At 52.6% G+C, this 26,254-nt stretch overlaps 2 protein-coding genes across 6 annotated transcripts in view; one reads left to right on the top strand and one right to left on the bottom strand.

Moving 5' to 3' along the window:
* Positions 1-26,254, bottom strand: part of CDH23 (cadherin related 23) — a 219,539-nt gene that overhangs the window by 14,607 nt on the left and 178,678 nt on the right. For 3 of the 4 annotated variants that reach the window (XM_054071246.1, XM_054071245.1, XM_054071248.1), the window contains exons 1-7: positions 24,285-24,407; positions 21,738-21,965; positions 5,024-5,245; positions 4,822-4,941; positions 2,503-2,683; positions 577-710; positions 192-401 (exon numbers count right to left, since the gene is read on the bottom strand). In XM_054071246.1, coding sequence (XP_053927221.1) covers positions 192-401; positions 577-710; positions 2,503-2,683; positions 4,822-4,941; positions 5,024-5,245; positions 21,738-21,851 — 981 coding nt within the window. In that variant the 5' untranslated portion in view covers positions 21,852-21,965; positions 24,285-24,407. Of the gene's footprint in view, positions 1-191; positions 402-576; positions 711-2,502; positions 2,684-4,821; positions 4,942-5,023; positions 5,246-21,737; positions 21,966-24,284; positions 24,414-24,533; positions 24,663-25,263; positions 25,414-26,254 lie in introns of those variants that run through there. The other variant, XM_054071251.1, reaches the window with a different exon arrangement.
* VSIR (V-set immunoregulatory receptor) lies at positions 6,776-17,132 on the top strand. 2 transcript variants are annotated; one of them, XM_054071252.1, is made up of 7 exons: positions 6,776-6,953; positions 11,715-12,173; positions 12,920-12,967; positions 14,271-14,378; positions 15,466-15,493; positions 15,945-16,129; positions 16,413-17,132. In XM_054071252.1, the coding sequence occupies exons 1-7, from the start codon at positions 6,890-6,892 to the stop codon at positions 16,448-16,450; spliced, it is 930 nt and encodes a 309-aa protein (XP_053927227.1). In that variant the 5' UTR covers positions 6,776-6,889; the 3' UTR covers positions 16,451-17,132. The 2 variants fall into 2 exon arrangements, with proteins under 2 accessions (XP_053927227.1, XP_009554106.2); XM_009555811.2 differs by having other exon boundaries at positions 6,779-6,953; positions 15,942-16,129.

The raw sequence follows: 26,254 nt of genomic DNA on the forward strand, positions 1-26,254 counted from the left end.
ATAGGTACAAGGGATTGGACATACGCTTCCGCTGGGCCATCTCCTGCCAGGGCAGGGTGAAAGAAGGCAGCATGCCAGATGGCACCCATGGGTGCCCAGGGAAGGCAGGGCCTTGGGGTAAGGGTGCCCATTCTCCGCATCCCAGCATGCCACCCTCCAGCGCGGGTCGGCTGCCATCCCCTGGGACATACAGTGCTGTTGATGTAGAAGGCATTCTCTGTGTTGCCTGCTGTTATATCGAAGGTCAGGAGGGCGTTTGGCCCCTTGTCCGCGTCCCGGGCAAGGATACGGGTGACGAAGCTGGAGACAGGGGCGTTCTCGCTAAGGGTGATGTTCATCGGGAGGTTGAGGAGCACGGGGTCATTGTCGTTGATGTCCAGCACGCGGATACCCACCAGGATCTGCCAGGCAAGAGGTGGGCTTCCCCACTGAGCCCACTACGGTCTAGGGGAAAGTCCCAGGGACAAGGGGAAAGCGGAGAAGAGGAGCGGAGCAAAAGCAGAGAAGACCCCAAGGAAGGAGCTGGGGATGGGACACAGCACTCCACACCCTCCCGTGCCGTTCCGTGGGACTCACCGTAGAGCTGAGGGGGGGCACCCCCCTGTCGCGGGCAGCGATGGTGAGGTTGTAGAAGGGGATGTTCTCGCGATCCAGCTCAGCATCCTTCCTCACCCGCAGCTCCCCTTCCACTGGGGAGATGACAAACTCCCCTGTCAGAGACAGTGGGGTTTGGCTTATGCCATGCTGCTTTGGCTTATGCCCAGCCCCCCAAGGAGGGGGTGGCTTCTTTCAGAGACAGGGGACAGGCACCACGGCGGGCCTGGGGACAACAGCTCTACTGCCTCATTGCTGCAGATATGGGAGGACTGCAGGCAGCTGGGGTTTATCCTAGGGATCGATGCACTGCCAGGCACCAGCAGGAGCAGTGGATATCATAGAATCACCAGGTTGGAAAGGACCCACTGGATCATCAAGTCCAACCATTCCTAACACTCCCTTAAACCATGTCCCTAAGCACTTCATCCACCCATTCCTTAAACACCTCCAGGGAAGGCGACTCCACCCCCTCCCTGGGCAGCTGTTCCAGTGCCCAATGACTCTTACTGTGAAGAATTTTTTTCTGATATCCAGCCTGAACCTCCCCTGGCGGAGCTTCAGGCCATTCCCCCTTGTCCTGTCCCCTGTCACTTGGGAGAAGAGCCCAGCTCCCTCCTCTCCACAACCTCCTTTTAGGTAGTTGTAGAGAGTAATAAGATCTCCCCTCAGCCTCCTCTTCTCCAGGCTGAACACCCCCAGCTCTCTCAGCTGCTCCTCCTAAGACTTGTTCTCCAGCCCCTCACCAGCTTCGTTGCTCTTCTCTGGACACACTCCAGAGCCTCAACATCCTTCTTGTGGTGAGGGGTCCAGAACTGAACACAGTACTCAAGGTGTGGTCTCACCAGTGCTGAGTACAGAGGGAGAATCACCTCCCTGGACCTGCTGGTCACACCATTTCTGATCCAAGCCAAGATGCCATTGGCCTTCTTGGCCACCTGGGCCACTGCTGGCTCATGTTCAGTCAACCATTACCCCCAGGTCCTTCTCCTCCGTGCAGCTCTCCAGCCACTCTCCTCCAGTCTGTAGCTGCACAGAGTTGTTGTGCCCCAAGTGCAGGACCCAGCATTTGGCCTTGTTGAACCTCATGCCATTGGTCTCATCCCAGCAGTCCAGCCTGTTCAGATCCCTTTGCAGAGCCTCCCTACCCTCCAGCAGATCCACACTTCCACCCAGAATGTTTGAATATAGTTTGAATGGCCAAATAAGAGGCGCTTGCAGTGTTTGGTTGGGACTTTCTGAAGGTACAAACAGCTCTCCAAGCCCCATGATGGCCAGAGCAGGGTGGGCTGCATGGCACAGGCAACCCCTCCACACGCCAAGATGAATAGCTGCATCCTGGTCATCCTGGAAAAGCTTTGCAGCGGGGTCAGCATGGAGACAGGACTGGGCTCTGCCTTTCAGATACCTTGGGCTAAATCTACCACCTCTTCACAAAGGGACAGCTATATGTCCTCATGGCCAGGGATGCCTGCAGCTCCTCTGCCACCTGCTCTGGGGTGCTGGTGGGTGTACTGCTACAGCTTCACCATGAGGTGCAGAGCAACTCAGTCCCCAAATGCCCTACAAACCTTGCCGGGGGGGGAAGGGGATGGAGCTGTGTGCCTGCAGCTCTTGGTTTCTCATTCTGTGGTCTGTTTTTTTGCCTTTTTAATTTTTTTTTTGCCTTTTTTGTTCAGCAGATTTCCCCCTCCCTTGCACAAGCCCCGGCCACCCTCTTCGCTGGCCATGAACAGGTTAAGTTTCCTGTTGCTCAGAACAGGATTTCCTGGTGTTGAAAGGCTGAATTTGCAGAAGCACCAGGCTGGGAGGATGGCTTTTCTGAAACGCTTCTGCTCGCACTCCCGCAAACCAGGTTCCTCCATGGGGCAGCCAGAAGGAGAGGTAATGCCCCAGGTCCCTGCTCACCGAGGGGGTCCCCGGCGATGATGCTGTATTCCACTTGCCCGCTGGGTCCTGAGTCACCATCATGTGCCAGGAAGGTCCAGACGCGTGGGCCAGGTTGTCCTTCCGTGACGTCAAAGGGACCCTCATAGGGCCGAGGGAAGGTGGGACAGTTGTCGTTGATGTCGTTGAGGTTCACCAGCACCTGCAGTCAGGGCAAAAGGGTGGAGGGCAGTGAAAGGAGAGGAGAGGAATGGAAGGGGAGGTCAGCCTGCTGGCCATGAGCATGGGAAGCTACGGATGGCAAATATCATAAAATACCTCCTGTATTTCTGTTTTTTCTGGGTTCACCAAACATCCAGATCACTGCTCAGAGACTAAAACTCCGTTATTCATGACCGTGCCACTATAAAACTCCAGTCATACACAAGTGAGGAACCTTTTCAACCTCTGGGCCATGATGAAGTCAACGCAAAAGGCAAATGTACTCCATATTCACATCTTGGAACCCAATCTGGACAGTCAAAAAACCACAGAAATGGATTTGACTGTTAAAGCCATGAGTTCAGAGAGGCCTGCTCTCTGCACGCTTGCTCACCAAAGGCTTCATTCCTAATGCTCAGTAGACTTTAAAAAATTTGCAGCTTGCATCCTTATTCCAAAACAAAACATTCCCAGCATGTTTCCCCTCTTAGCATCCCTTCCTGCAGCACATTTAGCTGGTTAGAAATCAATCCTACAGATCTCAGAAGGTAAAAGCATCAACAGGTCTGGGGCAGGGTAGAACACAAGACTGCCGGCAAAGCTGGAGATCCAACGACGTTGAGTCTTGCCTTTTAACTGAGTCACACAATATAGAAGGCATTTATATAGCTCTGTGCTATATCATACTGCAAAGAGGGTTATCCCCTTGCTACGCTTTGAGGAACTTGCGCAGTGGAGAAAACTTGCCTAAGAAGGAGACTCTCCAGTGGCTAATAAAAGGTTGACCCTTGGTGGTGTGGATGGTTACAAGAAAGGTGCGGAAAATGAGGAGCTTCCCCACCTCCTGGGCTAAAAGACAGGATTTGTTACTGGCTAAATCTAATCTTTACAGAAAAGTATATCTGAGTCCGTGCTCTGTTTCCTAGCAGTGGAGAAAACAAACATTGGCACGCCTTATCAGGATGATGGATTTCCCATCACTTGGGATCTTAAATAATCACTAAGCCTCCTCCTAAAAATCTGTTTTCATATGATGTTGGCACAAATGCTGTAGGCCATGTAGTGATGGCGTTTCCAATTCCTTCGAGCACTGGTACTTGTTGCTAAAGGGGTTACCAAGTTCAAGGGCTAATAATAGGGAAAGCTCTGCCTTTGCCAGCAGCAGCCGCCCTCCCTGCTGGCAGTTAAACCCCAGGTCTTGAGGTTTCTGCTGGGCCAGGAAGGCATCTCCAGCAGTATCAGAATCACACATCTGAAGGCTTCCCATCTGCCCAAGCATGGAGCACAGCACTGTTAGGCTTGCGGGAAAGATTTTATCCATGAAAATCTCCCACAAAGGTATCTCCCACACAGGTATGTCCCTTTCACTTTCTCTTCTCTTCTTTGCACACAAGAACTTACCTCCTTTTGAGGGACTTAAAAAAATGCTCAGCTCGAGGTCTGGGTGATGCACAATATTCCACAATAGGGAGCCAAGGCAGAAGATCTAAGCGATCCCTGTAGACCCCAAAATCATGCTGGGCACGGACAACGTCCGCTATAAAACCCAGCAAATTCTGGTTTCAGTCACAAAAATAACCAGTCTATTCAATTTCTGGAGAACATTTGCCTTGGAGCTGTGGTCTGTTCTCCCCACGCTTTGAGCAGTGCACTAAGTTCACGTCACTGCCATCCAGGAGAAATGCAAGAACTATAGAGAGAAGCAACAAAACTGACTAAAGGCTTTAAATAATCTCCATATAAGGAATGAAAAAGGCATTTAAAAAGCAGATACATAATCTAAGAAGATAAAGATGAGGCAGAAATTAGCGCTTTAGCAATGCTTTACTATCTATCGTCCCTTTAGGTGAGAAGAAGGATCTCTAACGATGACATAATGCAACTTTAAGCAATTTCAGGAATTTCTTCTGTTTGTAAGGACCAACTAATTGGGTTAATAAACCCACAGGCATCCCTTGCCCATGTCCCTGTTCTGCAATTTCCATGAGTGAGCAGGGTGACAGCAACTGGGCAAACCGTCCGCAGATGGGAGAAGTATCTGATGACCACTGGGAAGGAGATGTGAAACTGCTCACACAATGTCAAACTCCTCAACCCCAAAGAGGCCGTGGTATCACAGCCTCGCCAGTAGCTTCCTACCGTGGCGGTTGACGTCAGCCGACGTGAGATGATGGGGCACTGGTCAGTGGCAGTGACGATCAAGGTGTAGCGCCCATGGCTGATCTCGTAGTCCAGCTCCTTCACCGTGCGGATCTGCCCCTGCAAGGCAAAAGGAGAGTGGCCAGCAGTGAGTGGAGCAGGATGGGGGCATGGCTGGGATGGGACCAGCATCCTTACTGACCGTGGCACTGTCAATGTGGAAGGTACCCAAGATATTGCCTTCAGTGATGGCATACACAACTGTGCCATTGGGTCCCTCGTCCTGGTCCAGCGCCTGTACAGTGACGAGGGTGGCGTTGAGCGTTGAGGGACCTTCGTCGAGGGTCACCTCGTACAGCTGCTGCTGGAAAGTCGGAGCATTGTCGTTCTCATCCAGGATGGTGACGTACACTGTGGTAGTGGCCTGCGGGACACGGGGATATCACATTAAGCACTGTGGAGGGATTGGCTCTGCAACCACTAGAGCTGGCTGGGGTAGGCTGAACCGGTGAAGGTCAACGACCAACGTAGGCTCAACCCTCCCAAGAAACACAAACAAGATGCAAAGCTTAAAATTAAGTGAGCCGTGGCCATAGACCCTTCTCAAGGTAACGGTTGGGTACAGAGATAAACATACAGAGATTAAATCACAGCCTTGTTCCCAAGAAAAGCACACGTCTGTGGGATCCCTCTCCTTCAGCTGTTTTTTGCCATCACCAGTAGCACTGGGGAGCAGCCCGCAGCAGAGGGAAAGCCAGCAGCTGAGCTCCATTGTGCCTTGCTGCTTTGGAGGAGGCCTCTGTGAGTCCTCACCTTGACACTGCGGACACCAGGGTTGTTATTACCGAAGGTGGCAATGTGACAGGATGGAAAGTACCTGGCGATACTGCTGCCATGGCTCAAAAGAAGAACAAAAATGAGCCTCTCAAACATCTGGGCTCTCCTCCCTGAGGTCCCATCATTTACCTGCTAACCCCTATTTCACTGCTACTCAGGTTCAGCGTGTCCTGAACTTCTTCCAGCTGTATCTGACCTCGCACAGGCACTTGGATGTCCTTATTATAGGCTGTCTTCTGGTGGTGTCACCATGGGGGTACATCTGTGGATGAGGAGGTGACAGACGTGTGCTGTCCTCCCTAAGGGCTCAGCTCAGAGAAGGGTTCTAGGGACAGATAAGCCATTTGCTTGGAATCTCTGGACTTTACGCCTACACCTCTCCCAGCATCAAATTTCTTCCTGCCAGACAAGGGTTACATTTTCGAAGAGAGCTGTAAAAACCACAAAGCCACATGGTAATTAGCTACTTTTCTGTTTCACTGCATGCTCCAAATTCAGAGCAGGTTAGCAGCAGTTTCCTGTGGTTTGCAAACCTCCGTGTGTCTCTGGGCTCCACTTTCCAGGGATCAGGCACCCGCCTGCACTGTTGGAAATGAGGTGGCTGGAGACTTCTTTGGTGCCTTTTTAATCCAAAGCAAACTCCAGGAGTTGCATGAGTCACCCCACGGTGCTGCTTTGCTCTTCAAGGGCAAAAGCCTCCCCTTGTGTAAACGCTTTGTAGGAGGGGGATGCTTTGCTCCCCTTTTTATTTAGGGAAAGCTCCATTCCCTTCCCCAAGCTGGCATTGCTCTGAGTTACCCTTCCCTGCACCTGCTCATCCGGGAGGATTTCAATCCACTTAATCCTCACAAACATGGGAAAAAGAATCATTAAAAGCAAAGGGAGCTTGAACGAAGATTGGCCCCACGGGATCGGCTCGTGCCAGCGGAAGGAATGGGGGCCGGCACCAGCACGTCCCCAGCACAGCGAGTATCCTTCCCCGCTGCCTCCCATGCACCCCAAAACAGCGTGCAGGGGGACCAGCTTGCTCTACCAGATGCTGCAAGGGTGAAAACCCCCAGCAGATGCACCCGCATCTCACCTCCTGGGGGTGCTCGCAGTTCTCTCCATCGCTGGGCGTAATATCTCAATGAAATTTCCTGTGTGTGCAAGTCCGGCTGCCGCTGCGGGGCTGCTCAGAGCGTGTGAGTGACTCTGCAGAGGCGAAGTCCCTGCGGTCACCCCAGACGTGATGGAGGTGACATCCCCCCAGCCTGGGCTCTCGCTGGCTCTGCTCTACCTGCTCGCTTCCCACGGTAAGCTCCAGCTTGCTTTCCCCTCCTCCCTGCCCGCAGAAACTCTCCTTGCTGGGACAAGCGCGTTCACTTGGCTGGGGTTGTGCCTCGGCACAAGGAATTTGGGGCATTTTCGGGGTTATTTACTTCCTCACCTTCTGATTTCAGAGTTGGGGGGGGTTCAAGCCGGTGTTCCATGCGATGCTGGTTGTATCAGGGAGAAGGAGCCATGAGGGAGCTGCTGTTTTAAAACTCCGGGACTGGGTTTTTGGCTTCTTCCTTTGCTTTGATCTAACATGTGTGGACGGAAAGCAGCCACTCCCTGCCCCTGCCAGCCCCTTGCTGAGGATCCAGAGCTGGAAAAGCCACGCTGCTCCTGCACAGCACTTTGTCCTGGTGCTGCGGAGGTCCCTGGCCACACAGTCGCCCCACATCGCAGCGAAAGGAGACTTTCATCAGCCCCGGGAGAGTGGAGAGAGGTGGTTGCTGTGACCAGGGCTGGGATGCCCTCTCTAAGGATGCCATAATTGCTAGAGCGTGTTGGGCAGCTTCTCTGGGTTGGCAGGTGGCCGAGCCAGGACCGTGGTGTGCGGCCACCAACTTTGCCTTCCTCTGAGCTAGGGCTCCCCAGTGCTGGAAACCCACCGGCCACTCACCAGGGTGGTGGTGGGGATGCTCTGTCCTTGCAGAGCCCTTGCAGGCAGCATTTCCACCAGTGGGGCTCTGGGGCCAGGCAGGTGAACGGTGTTGTGGCAATTAAAATCACAGCTCAACTGTGGATGAAGGGTCAGAGAATGAAGTTGGGAAGGATCATGCTTCCTCCCTGCCCTGCACAGGTGGATGGTGAGCATCCTACCGGGCTTGGCTTCTCCCTCTGTCCAGGACTGCAAAGTGACTGCCTCTAGGATTCCTGCCGGCACATCCCCAGGAAGAAAGGATGCCCCTCTACAATGGGGCAGAGGGTCCCTTCTCCTCTCTCCTCTGGTGTGGATTGAAGGGTGCTTTGCTTCTCATCCAAGCCTCTTGATATCAGCGATTGATTCCCAATATCTCCATGGGGCTTTGGACTATCTCATTTACATGTCTGGGATGCTGGGACCGAAAATCGGACCTCCTGCAACACCGATGTTCAACGTGAGTCTGGTGCCAACAGAACTGAGCTTTGTGCCACCACATGTCTGCCAAAACTTTCTGACTCCCCAACTAATTTTAGCCGGGCTTGATGGAGAAATGGAGCCCTGGGAGACATGCACCTCCTACGTGATTTCGGACTGGCAGCTAGATGGATGGGGAAGCGGTCCCTCTCCACTCAGGGGATGGTAGCTGAGCTGGCCTTTCCAAAATTGCATCCCAAGCACAAACCTGGAGTTGTGACCCTGTCTCTGAGCCAGGGTCGTGCTGGAAGAAGAGCAAGGCAGAGCCCTTTTGTGGGTGCAGCACCTCCAGGCTGCTCTCCCCACAGCCTGGATGATGGGTACGAAGGGAGCAGCCCCACTGCTGAAGAGCCATTTGAACCCTCAGCGTGTGGGAGATGAGGGCCGTTAAAGGGTGTCTGGCATCTTTAGCAAGTTTTTTCTTTCTTGCCCTAAGTACTTGTGCTGAGGTATGGATGCCCCTGCATATTTCACCTGGCTGATAACTCTGAAGCATAATGACAGCACAGTGATGAAGGGTTTGTGGCACTTTCATGCGAGGCTGTTACAAAAGCTCCCAGAAGAGGAATTAAACGTGGGTTCCTTGCTCCAGCACTGAGCAGCTGCTCTCTCTCCAGCAGCCCCTCCTCTGAGACGGATGAGCCCCTCCAAAAGCTTCAGCCCTCCCACTCAGATCTCCCTGGCGTGGAAAGAGGCAACATGACATGGAAATCACTTCTGTAAGTCACAGGAGTGTAAAGTAAACACCTGCTTGCCACAGTAGTGGAATAAAGTTAGAAGAAACCAGGAGAGGCTTTTGCTCACTGACCCAGAATTTGGCATGAAGTCTAGTTTTCTTTAAGCTGTTTGTTGGCAAAGCAACACAGGCTCCTTGGCTTTTGCACTTCTCTTTTTCACATTTTGTTTTCTCTGAAAGGAGGGCTCCCAAGTTCCAAGCTAGGCAGCAGGGCCAGCACCGAGGATGCACCAGATTCTGTGACCAGATTCTGCTTCACCGGATTCTGTGATGCACCATCACAACACTATGGGTCGGCGGGGAGAAGCTGAAGCCACCGAGGTGTCAAAGAGGAAGAGAGGCACTTTTGGCACCCACTTGAGATCTTCTTGGTCTTTACCAGATGGTGACAATATGACAGCTCTTGGCTTGGACTTTGGCGGGTTCAGTGCTTCCTTGGCTCTCTTGGCTGGAGCTGCGCAGAGCTGGACATCTGGTTTTATTTTGGGATTTGTGAGCAGTGCTGACTTCAAAAGGAATGGTCTGACTGGGATGGGACAGAGCCAAACCTGGAGTTTGGTCATGGAAGAAGCCCACAGCACTCAGGGAAGATTAAGATCCACGAGCTTTAGTGTAAAGGCAATGACAGAAAACGTTTCCTCTGGGCACCATCTGGCACCTAGCATGGCTTTAAAGCTTCATTACATCTTGGGAAGGGAACAACAACTTCCTTGGCACAGCCACGGGGCACGTTACGCCTCGTCACCACTGCTCCCCACCTGTTTTCTCCTCCACTCACTGGCTTTTGGAAGCCTTCCCCTGCTTGGGAGAAAGAAGGGAAGTTGGTAATGCTGAAGGCTTCACACACGTGGTAACCTCTGCCTCTCCCTGCGGCTGGGAGCCACTGCCGAAAGCGTGGGCTGTGTTGACTTTCCATCCAGACGGTTCCCATCAAACCCCGGGGGTGGAGGCTGGATGGCTTAATAAGGCACAGCTTTGCAAACTGTGCAGAGATGAGCGAGGCAGTCCCTTTTTATTTGAAGGGGGGAGCTGGGAAACAAAGACTCCCGCAGATACTTTTGCAAAGTATTGGAAGTGCGGCTTCCTCCAATAGAGCCCTGGCTTCCCTTCCCCAGGCTCCCGAGGGACCCCTGGTGTGAATGGGGCACTTCCCGTTGTGGCAGGTATCAAGAAACACATCTGAGGTGCCTTTTGTGCTTGGAACGCTGGCAAGGAGGTGGGAGACCCATTCCACTGTGTGCCAAAATCCAGCCAGCCCAGCCAAGCATCCTGGCCCCAGCAGCATCCGAGGCTGAAGAGCAGCTGGGGCTTGAAAACAAGCCCGAATGAGGCAGTGTTAAGCTCAGGCCATGCAAACCTTTGCCCTAGAGCAGCCCTAGGGACCTGCTGCTGGCACGTGTCATGAGGAGGAGGCGCCTGCAAGAAGCCAGAGCAATAAGCCAGAGCAGTCCAGCAAAGGTCACAATATTCCCGGCTCTGCGGAACTCCTTGGCACTGCAGATCCCCTCCGCAAACCCTTCTCTGCCTGCAAGCCACCTCTTCTAGGACTCAGGGGCTTCACGACTGTTCTTAGCCATCACCATGGTCCTTAAAGCCATAAATAACCACGAGGGGGTGGAAAGCTCAGAGGATATTTTCGCTTTCACTCTTTCAAGCAGAGCCCCGAACTGAGGAGGTGACGCAGTGACCTTGAACAGAGAAGGATGCTCTCCTGGCAGCCCATTGATAGGGAGCCTCTGGCCCGGTTGGATGGCTTGTGGGCAGGCACAGTACACCCCGCCTGTGATTGCTGCCCGCTCGATATAGCAAGTGAAAAACCTCAAAGCGAAACAGTGACAGAGCTGATGGCATAACAGGATGTTACCAAAATAAAGAACAGCTTGTCCTGATATCATCTTCTCCTTTGCAAACTAGCCCAGGAACCTCTTTTTCTTAATAATTTAAAGAAAATGTACCCAGAATCTCTAATCTTCAGCTTTTGACAGTGACGTTTGCACTTCCGCAAACGCGAAGTGGCTGTGAGGCCAGAGGACCAAAGACTCTCGTGGGTTTGCTCCTCTCTCTCTCTCTCCTCTAGCAAAGCTCCCCTTACCCACCAGTGGCCCTTGCTGATGTGCTGGGCTGGAACCAATAATGCTGCAGCACGTCCCTCACTCCTGCGCCTCTGCCAGGCCTCCCGCCCATGTTTTGCAACCAACAGCAGCCAGCGATTTCTCTCTGAAAACTGTTTTCATTTTCAAGCAGCTCCTCACAGTCGCTGTCAGCCAGTTCCCCCTTCTCCTCCCCAGCAGCTGAAAAACACGCAGGGTGGGACCCACTCCCTGCCTGACCTCGGCGGGGCACGGGCTCCTTCTAGCTATTATTTTTTTCTCCTTTTTATTTGCAGCTGGCTCAGCAGCACTTGTATTTCTTCATTCACAAGCCACACTCCACTGCCCTGCTATGCAGAGGTCTGGTGCCCCGGGCGCCTGCTTAGACCCACCCCCCAGCCCTTCTCTGCCAGCTCTGCCAGCCCTGGGTTAACTTCTGCCCCCTCACCGCTATTAAAAGCTGATGCTCAGCTCTATTTAAAGCATGCTTCTCCTTCAGGGATTATTTCTAGGGTGAAATTGTGCTTCCAGCCACGCTGCGATGTTGCTACAGAGCAGGTCAAGGGCTCACATCATGCATCCCATCTCTTGGGATAAGGGGAGCTCATGAGTTTTCTCACCCTAAGGGCAGAGGTGAAGTCTGTTTTCCCTCTGCCTGCTCTCCCACTGCAATCCCTACCCATCCCTTTGTCAACACCAGCGATGAGGTTTGCAGTGCTCGTTTGGGGAGGGAGCCCCATTTTGCTATGAGCTCAGGGTAAGCTTAGGGTCTGACTCTGTCCCCGTACCTTCTCCCCGGCAGGAGGGCCGGTGGCTGCTTTCCTGATCACCACACCGTACTCGCTCTGCGTCTGCCCTGAGGGCCAGAACGTCACCTTGACCTGCCGGATCAGCGGTCCCCTCGCTGACCGTCACGACCTCCTCTACAAAACCTGGTACTTCAGCAGCAACGGTGACCAGAGCTGCTCCGAGAAGAAGCACATCCGCAATGTCACCGAGAAGGAGCTGCACCACGACCTGGGGAGGCACCACGAGTCACTGGGCAACAACACCCAAAAATCCCCCATCGTGGGGCAAGGCATCCACCACGGGGTGGAGTTTATTCAGGACCACCACGGTGCCTTTCACATCGTGGTGATGAACCTGACGGTGCAGGACAGTGGGAATTACTGCTGCTACGCCGTGGAGGCCAGGCGGGAGCACGGCAAGCCTCACACCTTGCAAGTCGCTCATGGCTTTGTGGAGTTGCAGATTCAGAAAGGTGAGAGGGGAAAGGGGAGTCCCTGTCAGTCCTGTGTCCGTACCAGGGTGGTTTATGGTGAGGCAGCAGATGAGGGCTGGTGGGGGATGCTGGGGTCCAGCATCGGGGCTGGGGAGGCCAGGCGTGCTGATGCTGAAAGCCCAAGCCATGAGTTGACTACAAGAGTCAAAGAGCAGCAGATGCTGAAGGTTTGAATTGGGGCCAGAGAGCACTGGAACACTAAAAAAAAAAAAAATATAAAAAATTCAAGAGGCTGGAATGCAATAAAATTCATGCTACATAGTTTCACTGATCTTCCTCAACCTTTTTCTGGAAGAGAGTAAAATAAATCTCAACATAAAAGGAGCTCAGCAAGCCCAAGCGTAAGGGCTGCAGGCGTTGCTTGGGATGCAGCTCTTGTAGATAACCACAGGGCAGCAGCCCAGAAGGAAGAGCTGCCCACGGAGGTGCAAACAGGAGGGGGAGGTATCCCCTGTCCTTGCTTTGCAGTGTTAAGGTAGATATTTTTTCTTTCTGACCCAAAAGTAAAGAGCCTGCATGGCCAGGGTCAGGCCCTGCCACCACAAGAGAAAAAGGGTCTTGCAGCTGGAATCTCAGTTTAAGGTTCCCAGGATTAAACTTTTGCTTTTGAGGTCCTCAGGGCTGATTTTCTTAACACCGGTGAGCACAGCTAGCAGGTGTGGCAGCTCTGTGGTACCCGAGCGAATCCCCTGAGATCTAACACACTTTTCTCTTTTCCTTCACAGGCAGAGGAGGGCTTCAAAACTGCACATTTCACACTGCCACGGGCAAAGGTAAAGGGAAAAAACCTCAGTGCTCACCATCCCGGCCTGTGTATTTCCCTAGGATAGCTGCTTGCTACAAACATGACAGTGCCCAGATGCAACCTCATGGTCAAGTGTTGGGAGGGTGAATTCCAAGGCTGCCCCCTCAGGTTCAGGAGAGCCTCCTTTGGCCCATCACTTGGACATGACTGTCTTGAAGCCCATGGAGATCATTCGCCCTGTGGTTATAAAACATCTGAGCTCCCCCCCTAAACACGATCTGGGGATTTAGTAGCTGCTGTTGTGAGCGGATGGGAAGGGACAGAAAGGTAAAGAGTCACAGAAACCTCTAGAAACTCCCTGCCACCATCCCGAGCCCACGTCACCTGTCCCCAAGAGATATTCTAGCAGGGGAAACCCAATCTTGCTTGAGTGCTCAGACAATATGAGGCTCCCCCAGCAGTGTGTCTGGACATTGGAGGTGCCCATACTTTGCTATGCAGGTGGTTTCTCTGTGGGCTGCTCTGTCCCTACTCCCGTTTTTTTGGCTGATGAATGGGCAGATTTTGCTATTATTGGTTCACAGCATGGTTTTGGACAGTGCAGCCAGTGGAAACTGTACCCTCCTCCCTAAGAGTTGTACTTTCTGTCTCAGACCCTCAGTGCCATATGTTGGGCCACCCTGTCCTGCCAGGCAAAAAAGAAAAGGGGAAAAGAAAATCCCCCTGCAACACACATAGAGCAAGAGGCTGCTTCTCCAGATGGATGTGCTGGAGAGGAGGACTTGAGCTGAACCTGCCCTTGATTTAGGAGGCAGCTCTTGACCCCAGCAGAAGCCATCCCACAAAGACCTTGATGGCCACAGATGTCCCGAAAGGTTGCCAGCCTTTCTGGTGAGCCTCTGACGTAGAGCACTCCAGGGGGATGTTCATCAGCAGATGACTTGGGTAATGAGCCCTTTGATGCACAAATACATTGAGGTAGCCTGTTTTTGATGAGCTGGCCATGGTTCAGAGTCAGCACACTTTGAAATCGCTGAGAGTCTTTCTACTTACTTCAAAGGGTTTTATCAGGGCCCCTGCTTCTCTCCTCATATCTAGAAAACCAAGTAAAAACCTTGAAGTATTCTCCAGCAAAGAAGGACTTTGGTCAAGGTCCTAAACTGATACCTCAGAATTTTGGTCAAGGTCCTAAACTGATGTCTCAGAGCTTATCTCCACAAGCGGCAATGCATTCCAGCACAAACCCCATTAGGAGCAGCTTGAGGAAACCAAGGAAAGGCAAGGGAAACCCTGCCTGCCACCTGCTCCAGCTCTGCCCTCTTCTGTTGCAGGTATCACGGCCGCCGCGCTGGCAACTGCTGCCTGCATCGTGGGCATCCTCTGCCTGCCCCTCATCTTGTTCCTGATTTACAAACAGAGACAAGCAGTCAGCAGCAGACGTACGTACCGTCCCCTTGCCAGCTGGCCTGCAGGGACATCCATCTCATCTCCCTACCAGCGTTGGCATGGCCTTTATGGGATGTCCCACCAGGGTCACAGATTTTGGCTGCCCTGAGTCCCACGGGCACTGTGTAAGATGGCCCAGAGACACATCCCTGCCAGGTGTCTCCTGAAAAGCTCTCCTGGGAAGGGCTGGGCATGCCTGCAGGTTCTTGGTGTGGAGCGTGAGGTAGGAGGGAGACCTGTGATGCCTGCGAGGAACCCTGGGAGTGTGCTGGAGGCTCTGAGACTGCAACGATGCTGCCCGGTCCCCTCCCCATTGAGCCCTTTCCTCCCCATCCACTGCAAGAGCCGGCTCATTTACTCACCCATCCCTCCAGCACACAACTGAAATAGAAGCTTTGCTTCTAAGTGATGGAAAAAACATTATTTGTGCTTTTCCTCCTCATTCTTTAAAAAGACCCCTTTACATGTCTCTAGCAATAGGACTGCAGCATAGCACATCTTCCCCCACTGCCCCAGTTGGAGAAAACCAGGCAGTGTCGAGGTGCAGGCAGCTGCCAGCTCCTGCCCACACTCAGCTTCCAGTGATTTCAGTAATTAAGCAGAAAGGGGCAGCACCTTAACCAGTAAAGCTGTTTCATCATGCCTTGGGCAAGACTGGGACCCTGTGGTTTCTCTCACCAAGCCCGGTGGGCAGCTCTGAGCAAACCCTTTGGTTTCTACAGCAGCAGCGGGCACAATGCCAGCCACAAGAACGGGAACTGCACTTTCGACATCCATCCTTGGCCCAAAAGACTGGCTGCGTGCCTTCCTGCATCCATTTTGCCCTGTCTAGGGGGAGGCTGGGCTGGGGAGTAAGGCAGGAGGTGGCAGTAATACAGAAAAGGAGATTTGAGGGCAAAGAGGCTGATGTTGAAGAAGGGAGAAATGGAGGGGAGGAGGGAGTCGGGAGGGGGAGAACGCTGAGGAAGAGAAGGAATTCAACAGAGAGGAGACACCAGAAAACAGCACTGGCAGTGGGTCTGGGTTTGAGGCTGGGCATCACACTGCTGACACTCAGGCCAACCATTTTGTCCTTGGCAGGTGCTCATGAGCTCGTCAGGATGGACAGGTGAGGAAACCCACATGTTTCCAGCTCCCTTCAACCTCCTTGCACATCCTGGAGCCTGTAAGGGTCTTGTCCTCCTCGCCTCCTCTTGAAGCTGGCAATGTATCCTCACTGGGCAGAATGAGTGATGCTGGTGGCACCCACATCCTGGGTCCTGTCTCCTTCTGGGCAGCCGCTGTTTCTCTTCCCTCCCTCTGAATGGGAAATGTCCCCTTTCTTTTCGCTCCCGCCAAGGGTACACATCTCCCCAAGCTGCAGCAGACTTGAAACTATGGTGCTTTTGGCTAAGCTTTTCTTTGCACTGGGCTCTCTGCTTGCTCTCAGCTGAGGTGCCTGAACCTGCTCCCTGTCCTGTCTGGTGTTTCCCAGTGCTCAGCCAAAACCCTAAGGATAAAAAAGGCTCCTGAAATAAAAACGATCCCCACCTCTCATGCCCTCTCCTTTCCCACAGCAGTGCCCAAGGCATAGAAAACCCCGTCTTTGAGGCGGTGCCCTCAGCGAGCACAGAGCCGCGGCCGAGACCCCAGCTCTCCTACATGGCCAGCCGTCAGCCCTCCGAGTCAGGGCGGCGCCTGCTCTCGGAGCCTGGCACCCCCTTGTCCCCCCCTGGCCCTGGAGACTGCTTCTTCCCGACGCTGGGTGAGTGACTGGTGATGCTGAGCCCCGATGGGGACCGCTGCAGGAGGGGTGGGAAGGGAAGAGGCAGCCAAGGTGGGGAGTGAACGGGAAAGGAGGGGTTAAATATTGGCTGCAAACTTTGCCTTATGTGGGACATCAGGTTCTAGGTCTTTGAAGATGGGAAGAACCCAAAGCCTTTGTTTTCCATGGAAGAGCAGGATTTGGTGACTTCCCAAAGCATATCCCCCCAGGCGGACTAGCCCCCTGCAAGCTGGACTAATACTCCTGGTCTGCCCTTTTCCAGATCCTGTTCCGGACTCACCAAATTCCTTGAAAGCCTAAAGATCCCGGAGGAAACCACATTCCTCAGCTGCAGACGGGAGAGGAGAGGCAGCCTCTGTGCCAAGCTCACTGAGCCAAGAGCCCCAGGCGGGCAGCACGGCCACGGGCAGCAAAGCCTTAAAAAATGAAGCTCTGTGCAGGAGTCTTGCCCTCGCCTCCTGCCCTGGCTGGAAATGAACTTCACTTCACTTGCCTGGATTTTGGTTTTTAACTACCTATTTCTATGGAGAAGAGCATGACTCTGTACTGCTCACGTTTTATGGACCAGCTGGAAATCGAGGATGCAGGGAGAGAAAGACGACCCACACCTGCAAACCTCCCCAAGGATTTAACTTATTGCCAGAGGTTTACGTTCTGCAACGTCAACCTATTTCTGCCTCTTTGACTGAACATCCTCTTCAGGAGCGGATGGTAAAGTACTTTATCCACCACAAGACAAACAGGGGCACCGGCCAACCTTGTACTACCTTGTTCTTTGCAAAACAGGAAGGGGAGAGGCTCCCTGCTGCTGACGGAGCCCTCCCTCCCCACCAGCTTTTTCAGACGGCCACGAACTTGCGAGGCTGCTGCATTTTCAGCTGGACACACATTGGGAGGAGTCTTGTTTCTGCTGCAATTTTATCCTTGGCTTGGGATCAGGGGAATTTATCTCTCTGTTTGTTTCATTATCAGTGCTGATTAAAAGGAAAAAAAAAAAAAAAGGGATGTTTATGGGTTTTCTTCTTTTTTTTTTTTTTTCCTAAATGCCTGTAAATTAGAAAGTTCGTCTTGAGGGTGTTGGAGGATGTGATGTGGCTGAGAACCCCTGTGGAGAGGGGGAGTCATGGGAGCACACAGCAGGCACTGGGGAAACGCTCTGGCTGGCTTGTCCCCATCCTCCCAGTGCCAGCACAGCCAGAGCAGCCGTCCCCATGAGCCCTGCAATGCCCCAGGGGACACGGGGACCCTCACAGAATCACAAGGTTGGAAAGGACCCATTGGATCATTGAGTCCAACCATTCCTAACACTCCCTAAACCATGTCCCTAAGCACTTCATCCACCGGTTCCTTAAACACCTCCAGGGAAGGCGACTCGACCCCCTCCCTGGGCAGCTGTTCCAGTGCCCAATGACTCTTACTGTGAAGAATTTTTTTCTGATATCCAACCTGAACCTCCCCTGGCGGAGCTTCAGGCCATTCCCCCTTGTCCTGTCCCCTGTCACTTGGGAGAAGAGCCCAGCTCCCTCCTCTCCACAACCTCCTTTCAGGTAGTTGTAGAGAGTAATAAGGTCTCCCCTCAGCCTCCTCTTCTCCAGGCTAAACAACCGCAGCTCTCTCAGCCGCTCCTCGTAAGACTTGTTCTCCAGCCCCTCACCAGCTTTGTTGCTCTTCTCTGGACACACTCCAGAGCCTCAACATCCTTCTTGTGGTGAGGGGCCCAGAACTGAACACAGTACTCAAGGTGCGGTCTCACCAGTGCCGAGTACAGAGGGAGAATAACCTCCCTGGACCTGCTGGTGACCCCATTTCTGATCCAAGCCAAGATGCCGTTGGCCTTCTTGGCCACTTGGGCACACTGCTGGCTCATGTTCAGTCGGCTGTCAACCATTACCCCCAGCTCCTTCTCCTCCGTGCAGCTCTCCAGCCACTCTTCCCCCAGTCTGTACCACTGCATGGGGTTGTTGTGCCCCAAGTGCAGGACCCGGCATTTGGCCTTATTAAACCTCATACCCTCACAGCATCCTCTGTCCGAACACAGCACCCTGGCATTCCTTATCCAAAAGAAGCCACGGGTCCGGCTCCAGCGTGACTCAGCCCCCAGCGAGGAGATAAAACCTTGTGGTAGACACTAATACTCGAAGGGTGTGTTTGTTTTTTTTTCTTTTGCTTCTGTTTTTGTTGTAAAGCGGGGGAAAAATTGCCACTAGACAAACATAAATATTACTCATATCAAAACCGTGTCAGACCTCGGCAGCAGCCATAGCAGGCAGTGTGCCCAGGCAGAGCATCCCCAGCAGCATGCTGGGTTGTCACACTGCGTGGCTGGAGAAAACAGTGTTTGCCTCTGCAATGGGCTGGGGACACCCTGGCCCACTGCGGAATTCGGATAATCCAGCATTGCCTTCAGCAAGAGCAATTTCAAGATGCTCCAGCAACAGGCAGAGGGATAAAGGAGACGCCAGCACCAATGCCCCCACCCTGGATGTAACTTCCTGAGCGCGGGACTTGTGTTTTATGCCCATCCATGGCTCAGCCCCTCTCCCACCTTAATTGGAAAAGCTTTCCCACTGCCTCTGGTGTTTCCTTCTCCCTATCCCAGCAGCTGTAGCAGGAAAGGCACACGTGGGATTTGCCTGCCCACGGGTCCAAAGCACTCTGAAACCCTCTCTGAGTCCCTCTCTTTGTGAATGAATGCCCTGTTTGACAACAGGATAAAGATTTGTTGGAAACAGGTTTCGCTCTGTGCTGCAGGAATTCCACATTTTGGGATGCTCCATGCTACAGGCAGGCAGAGGTGAGCTGAGTCACCACATTCCCTGTCAGAGGCACTGATGCAGCACGTGAGGGACTGCATGGCATCAGGGACTGTTTTCCCACCTGAAAAGCTCAACAGAAGGAAAAATAAAGACTTTAAGCAGAAAAAAATGTGCTAACTACCTAGCCTGCCGCACGTGCTGGAGCAGGAGCCCTGGCACCCCACCTCGGCCCCCACCACTGGTGGAGAAGATGGCACAGCTCTTCACCTTCGGGCAAGATGATTATGGTGGAGGTGATCCAGCAAGATGCTCACACCTTGCTGGGTCTCACCAGCCCTCGTAAGCACCTTGCCTGACAACACCGAGCTGGCGCCTCGTGTTCCACTGCATCCGCGCCCGGGGCTTCACCCACGAGGAGAATGAGAAGCTGTGGCACCTCACTCAAAATCTTGTTTTGGAGCGGGCGGATGGGAACAGAAACTGCAGAGGCTGACGCAGCCCTGCCTGGGGGCGGCTGTAAGACAGACATCTAGGTGGCGAGGAGCGGCTTGGTCAATCCACCCTGCCTCGCTGCAGCTGCCAGTGCCCAGCTCTACGGCTGCCAGGAGGAGCCCTGCTCTGGGGCACAAGGGTGCTGCAGCTCCCTGGAGCAGAAATACTTCCTACTGCTGTGGAAAGCATCCAAGAGCCTCCGGAGCAGGGCCAGGCCTTGGGGAGGTGCAGCTGCAGGCTTGCACCAGGGCCAGACAGAGCCTGGGTGACTTCTGCAATTCCCAAGCAAGGACACCAAGACTTCCCAGCAGCTCACTTGCTTATGAAAATTTTCTTTCCTGCAATGTTTTTTTAGGTAATGCTTTCCTTTTATTCTCAGTATTTCACCCTTTTGCTCCTGCATTTCCAGCTCCCAAGAGGACTGAGTTTCCATGTATCCTTGCTTTCCTGGGTATCACCATGGGACTTCTAAGCCCTTTCCAATCTCTGTTTCCTCTGCCTATCCCATACGTGGGAGGTTAAATCTTGAAGCACATGAAGAGATGTATGAATTACAAACAATAATCCCCTTTTGAGGATCGTTGCATCAGCCTAAACCTACTTGTGTGAGCAGGGTTTCTGGTGGGTGACAAACTCCCAACAGACATGGTTTCATCACCCAGTCACGAGATCTGCAGTCACCCAGCAACATACAGGACAGCCTTTCAAAAGACCTAAGCATCCTCAAGCTCCAGAAAGGGCCAAAACTGTTCCCTCCACTCAGGAATCGGGTCACCGGATGCTTTGTTTTGCTTCAGCACAGTGGGATTTTGATTGTTGCTGCTGGCATAACTCGTGCCAGTGACGTGGTGGTCACGCAGCAGAAACTCTGAGGACAAGCGAGGCTGCTGGGACATCGCTTTGGCAGCATGAAGCTATAAGGTGTGTCACTTGTCCTCTCCAGCACTGGGAAGGGAAGAGGATATTGCTATGGCAATGAGATTTCCCGGATCAGTGCACGGTATTCCTCACCAGGGCATCATCAGCGATGCTCCCAGGGTGGTGGGGACAAGGAGGAGCTGGTGGTATCAGATGCTGCAGTTACATGAAGCTGCCTTCTCTCATCTGGAGGAAAGAAACTTCTCTAGATTTAAGCCAGGCTGGCAGCACAGCTTAAGAAAAAGATGGTGATGCACAAGCAGGCATGTGAACCACCCAGGAGGGAGGAGTTGGGAGTGCAAAGCCTGAAGCAAGAGTTGCAAACCACAGTTTGCACTGCTGGTTGCAACCTGTTTCCTCAAAATGTAGAGCAGGGCTTTGCAGCAAGAGCTGTGCCAGGAGAGGAGAGATGGCAAAAGATAGCAGGTGAAGGTGGGGGAGAGGAAGGCTGCCAGGGTGTCACACAGGGTGTCATACCTCCCTCTCTCACGGTTTGCACTTGCTTTGTGCACGCAGGCACTTGCACATCTCCCTGCAAAGCCGTGGGGTTAGGAGGGACTCGGAACTTGAAAATGCCCCAGATATTATTTTGATTCTCTCACACCAGAGTCCTCCTTAAAGGCACAAATAGCAAGACTTGCTGCTCACGGAGTGGGGAAGGTGTGAGGAAGAGAGGCCAGGCTGTAGCAAATACAGTTACCCACCAGGCAGTTACCATCCTCCACACTGGTAGCTAAAAACCAAGACTGCCACAGCCCCTGACCAAAGGATAATGGACAGGGTCTCATATCAGCCCCTAAATGCCTGCCCAGATCCTGCTCAGGGCACTCCGGATGGCAGCAACACAACTAACGAGCTGCCCAAATCTCACATGGCAGGGACCACAACGGCTGTAGTGATAATTAATGGAGCTCTTCTCATTTGCAGGCACCAGAGCAGAACACACGGGTTGACGGTGAGCTGAACTCGGCTGCCACTCCAACCACCCTCTACCCTGAGATGGGGGACAGCAACGTTCCAAGACCTTTCGGACTGAGAGCGCAAGTAGCCAGCGAGTGAGATAACTCCTGCAGCCACCAGCACACTCACCCTTTGGGATGCTGGTGGGATTTTTAACATTTACAGATTGGAAAGAAACAGTTCAATGCTTCTGCTAAAACCCCTTCAGAGCAGATGCAGTGAAGTGGAAAGCATTCTGCACGAGCAACTGTAAGAGGGGGTACCACAAGACCAGTTGCCAAAGAAGGCTTAGCTTCATACCAGCAGATTTGGACCCTAAGACTTAACTCGAATGGCTGGGACACCAAAACATTGCTCCCTGTACCTGTTTCCCCTTTCCCACAACATCTCAATGCCAAGCTCACTCCCACGGTGCTGCCCATCTCCATCCTCTCCCCAAAAAGCACATTTTGGTGGCTCACCGACAGGGAGGGGGTGCCCTCATCCTCAACAGTGACCACTAAGCTGTAGAAGCTCTGCCGCTCACGGTCGGGTGGGGAGGGCCGAGTGGCGATCTCGCCGGTGACACGGTCCATGCGGAAGGTCAGGTCCTCATTTCCACGGGTGATGTAGTAGGAAAGGACACTGTTAAGGCCGATGTCCCGGTCGGTGGCACGTACCTGGACCACCGCTGTGCCACCACCGACATTCTGCAGGGCAAAATGGTGGGGTGAGCGGCAGGAATCCACAACACAAACCACGCACACCTCATACCATATAAAATATACAATTAAATAATTAAATAATAATAAATAATTAAATAATTCATACACTAGTAACATCATTCTAATACAGAGCGGGGATTTTCCAAGCATTGTAGTGCTTGAGGCTCCAGACTCGTTGTCCCAACACCCAGCAGCCAAGCAAGAGGCTGCTCTCCTGCACCAGCTCTTGGATGCCAGTTTTGCAGCGCTTATTGCAAACAATCATAGAATCGTTAGGTTAGAAAAGACCTTTGAGATCATCCAGCCCAACCATCCCTGTCCACTACTAAATCCTATCCCTAAGCACCTCATCTCCCTATCTTTTAAATACCTCCAGGGATGGTGAGGCAGTCACCTCCCTGGGCAGCTGTTCCAGTGCTTAAGAACCCTTTCAGTGAAGAAGTTTTCCATAACGTCCAATCTGAAGCTTCCTTGGCGCTACTTGACGCCATTCCCTCTCATACTATAGTCTCTCACTTGGGAGAAGAGACCAACACCTGCCTCGCTACAGGCTCTTTTCAGGGAATTGTAGAGATTGATAAGATCTCCCCTCAGCTTCCTTTCTTCTTGGCTAAAGAATCCTGGTTCCCTCAGCTGCTCCTCACAAGACTTGTTCTCCAGCCCCTTCACCAGCTTCATTGCTCTTCTCAGGACAGGCTCCAGCCCCTCAACATCTTTCTTGCAGTGTGGGGCCCAAAAGTGAACAGAATATTCAAGATGTGGCCTCAGCAGTGGCAGAGCCAGGAGCAGAACCAGTTCCCTGGTCCGGCCGGCCATGGCGTTTCTGCTAGAGGCTGAGATGCTCTTGGCCTTCTTGGCCACCTGAGCACACTGTTGGTTCATGTTCAGCTGCCGTCAGCCAACACCCCGAGGTCCTTCTCTGCCAGGCAGCTTTCAAGCCCCTCTTCCCCAAGCCTGGAGTGCTGCATTGTATTAATAACTGGCATCTTTATCCAAAAAATGAACCAAGGCTACTCGCCCTGCAGCTGATAGCTCAGGTGAGAATCAGCCACAGGCTTAGCAATAGACGGCTCCGCATTTTGCCCGAGTGCTTCGATCCTTTTTGGTTTTAAACACTGAAATTAAATGAGTTTTCTAAATTAGCTTTTAAAAAGAAATTAAATAAAACTAACAGGCAACATTTACTGTTAATTCGCCAAAGCCAGCTGCTGCCGCATGCTGAAATTGCTCCTCTTTTTCCTTACATTACAGCATCTCCGATTTGTTGCAATGAATCAGTTTGATTCCCTGCCCTAGAAAGCAGTGTATTAGGTCCAATCTGGGCTGGCACAGCCTTGAAGAGCATAAAAACTGGTGTGTGTGCAAAGGTGAAGGCTGTGAAATGGAGTCGGAGCTCAGCTAATTATTTCTGGATAGTCCCATTACGAGGGAAATCAAAACAGAAATTCTGTTCTTCAGCCAGCTCTGAACATGTATTAAATAGATAAGAAAATCCTAACAGGGCAATAACTTTAATGCAAGCCTATTAATCATGAGCAGCACTCCTTACAGCTCGGTGTCATTGGCTATTACTCGTATTTCATTTTTCATCATCAAACTGAGAACCCCTTGGTCCAGGAATTAAACTGTCGGGAGATAAGTTGTCTTTTCTCATGCCTGATTGTGTTTTATTGCTTAATTATCTAGCTCTCACCAAGCTACTTCCTGAAAGCAATTCCTGTTCTGCACTGCACCGCCTCTTGTGTCACTTTGGTGGCACTTCCATGGGTGTGTAGCTACTTCTCTTTCCTGCTGGTCCCTGCAGCCTCATGGGTTTAAGTTGCCTGCAGAGCTCTCTCCTAGCCCCAAACTAGGAGACCATAGCAGGTGTGGGCTTCTAAGGGGTCAGCAACCCTTCAATGATGCAAAGTGAGGTTTGCGAGGGGCTAGCAACCCTTAAATCAACCGAGGTGAGGTTAGTCAGGGGCCAGCAACCTTTAAATGACCCAAGGTGAGGTTTGTGAGTGGCCAGCAGCTTTTAAATCATCCAAGGTGAGGTTTGCAAGGGGCCAGCAACCCTTAAATCATCCAAGGCGAGGTCTGCAAGGGACTAGCAACTCTTAAATCACCCAACAGGAAGCTTGCGAGGGGACAGCAGCACCCAAAGTGAGGTTTGCAAGGCGCCACCAATCTTTAAATAATTCCAAGGTGAGGTTTGCAAGGGGCCACCAAATCTTAAGACATCCGAAGTGAGGTCTCCACCTGTCTTGTGGTCAGACCTCACCTTGGGAGGATGGAAAGAAAGGAACAGGGCTGGGTGCTCACCTCGCTCACAGTCACGTTGTAGCCGAAAGGGCTGTCGATTACAGGGGGGTTGTCATTGACGTCGAGGATGTTCACTCGCAGAATGTGCTCCTTCCTCCGAGGAGGCACGCCACCATCCGAGGCTTGAATCTGCAGTTAGGGATGGATTCTCAAAAAATGCTATTTTTAAGCTCATATCCCCTGGAAAACAGCCTCGATGCTCAAACCAGAAGAAGCCCAAAGAGGTAAGCGGCGTGGTTTTGTGCTTACCCGTAATGTGTAGTGATCCAGCAGCTCCCGGTCCAGTGGCCGTGCCACAAACACCTCACCATAGGTGTTGTTTGTGGTACGGATCTCAAAAGCCCGGCCAATGTTCCCTGATGTCAGCGAGAAAGTCACCTGGAAACATCACAAGGAAGGAAAACCAGGGAAAGAAATGAGATGCTGTGAGGAGGAAGGAGAGAGAGGACACCCTACAACAATAAACCCAGCATTGCCTCAGGAAGTCTCTGAGCATTTTGAAAGGTCCAATGTGTTGAGGTCCATGGTTGTTGGTGTCCACTGCAGCCACCCCAAAGTATACACTAGGAATTTTCCTGTTGAGGGTGATGGGACCTCATTAACGCCTGTCCGCGTTGTAAAGAAAATAACAAATGTCAGAGAGCTTCCTGTTCAGCCTGCCAAGGGCTTCGCTGCCGTTCCTGGTGGTGGGAGAGGCCACAGCTGGTTTTCAGATTGCTGGGCTCCTTTGGACATGGCCCACAGAGCTCTTTGCCCTGGACAGCCCAAGGATGATGTTTTTCCTCTCCTACTGTATGCCTTGACCAGGGAGTGCTGTTACCGACCGCAGAAACACACCCCAAAATCCCTGGCATCAATGACCGTATTTTCCTCTCACAAGGATGCAGAGGAGGGGAAGATGCTGATGGAATTATTACTGCATCAGTGAAATGCCACAGTCTTATGGGCAGCCTCAAACCTGCTGTGCCAGCCTTCCTACCTGCCCGTTGCTGCCCGCGTCCGGGTCGCGGGCCAGGACCACGGCCACCCGCTTGCCAACTGCGCTGTCCTCTGCCACACTCACAGACGAGTCAGAAGTGATGTCAAACTGGGGGCTGTTGTCGTTCTCATCCAGGACCGTGATGGTCACCTGTGGGCATGGTTGGCTCAGGCTGGGAGCAGCTTTCTGCCTGCACTCAGTCTGAGCTGACACGCTTGGCAAACTCTCAAGCCGCTGCACCCCTCCGAGGAACTAACAGCATGAGTGTTGTCCACCCCACGTGGGAATGGGTGCAGCTATTTAAGCCCAGGAGCTGGAGCTACATCCCTGTAGGGAGAATGAAGCAGGAGAGATGCTTCGAGGCTGGAGAAGGAGCACAAGTGTGCTGCAGCTCTCAAATGGTGGGTTTTTCTACAGAGCATCCTCCGTTTTTTTTTATCCTCCGAAGAGCTAGGCATGGAGAAACCTGTGCTGGGGTGACAATTCCATGCTCAGCTTTTCACAAGCAGATATTTCATCGGTGCTCACAGCACCAGAGGTCGGGCAGGGTTTGATTTAAAGCTCAACAGACACAAAGAATTTGGAGCTGCCTGTATTAAACTAAACCAGGGCAATCTGGGCATAGAGAAGATTTGAGCTCCCTCCTAGAAAACGGTGCGTGTGTGAGTGAGCGACCAGGCAGGAGATGCTCGGAGGTGCTGCAGGTGACTGGGGACCAGGCTATCTTGGCCACATTTAGCCAGAGGAAATGCTCTCATCACATTAGTAATCAAAGAGCTGCAATGCGACATAGAAATGAGAGAGGAAGAGCCTTTCTGTTCCCGGGCTCTATTTATGGGTGCCCTGAGCCCCCAGGTGTGGCCAGGCTGAATGCAACAACATCCCAGAGGAAGCCAGGGAGTGAGTGGTGCACTTTGGAGCAATTTGGTTATTGTTGCCGCTGGATTACAAAACAGAGAGCCAGGAGCAGGGAGAGCCCATTCAGCTGCTG

The sequence above is a fragment of the Cuculus canorus genome, chromosome 7 (genome assembly GCF_017976375.1).
Source record: "Cuculus canorus isolate bCucCan1 chromosome 7, bCucCan1.pri, whole genome shotgun sequence".
In the NCBI taxonomy this organism is placed as follows: Eukaryota; Metazoa; Chordata; class Aves; order Cuculiformes; family Cuculidae; genus Cuculus; species Cuculus canorus.

Bases quoted from the DNA above. Each gene is read 5' to 3' on its own strand.
- VSIR (XM_009555811.2), top strand. From the start codon at position 6,890: ATGGAGGTGACATCCCCCCAGCCTGGGCTCTCGCTGGCTCTGCTCTAC. The intron at 12,174-12,919 runs GTGAGAGGGGAA...TTTCCTTCACAG, and splicing joins GGAGTTGCAGATTCAGAAAG to GCAGAGGAGGGCTTCAAAAC. The intron at 12,968-14,270 runs GTAAAGGGAAAA...CTTCTGTTGCAG, and splicing joins TCACACTGCCACGGGCAAAG to GTATCACGGCCGCCGCGCTG.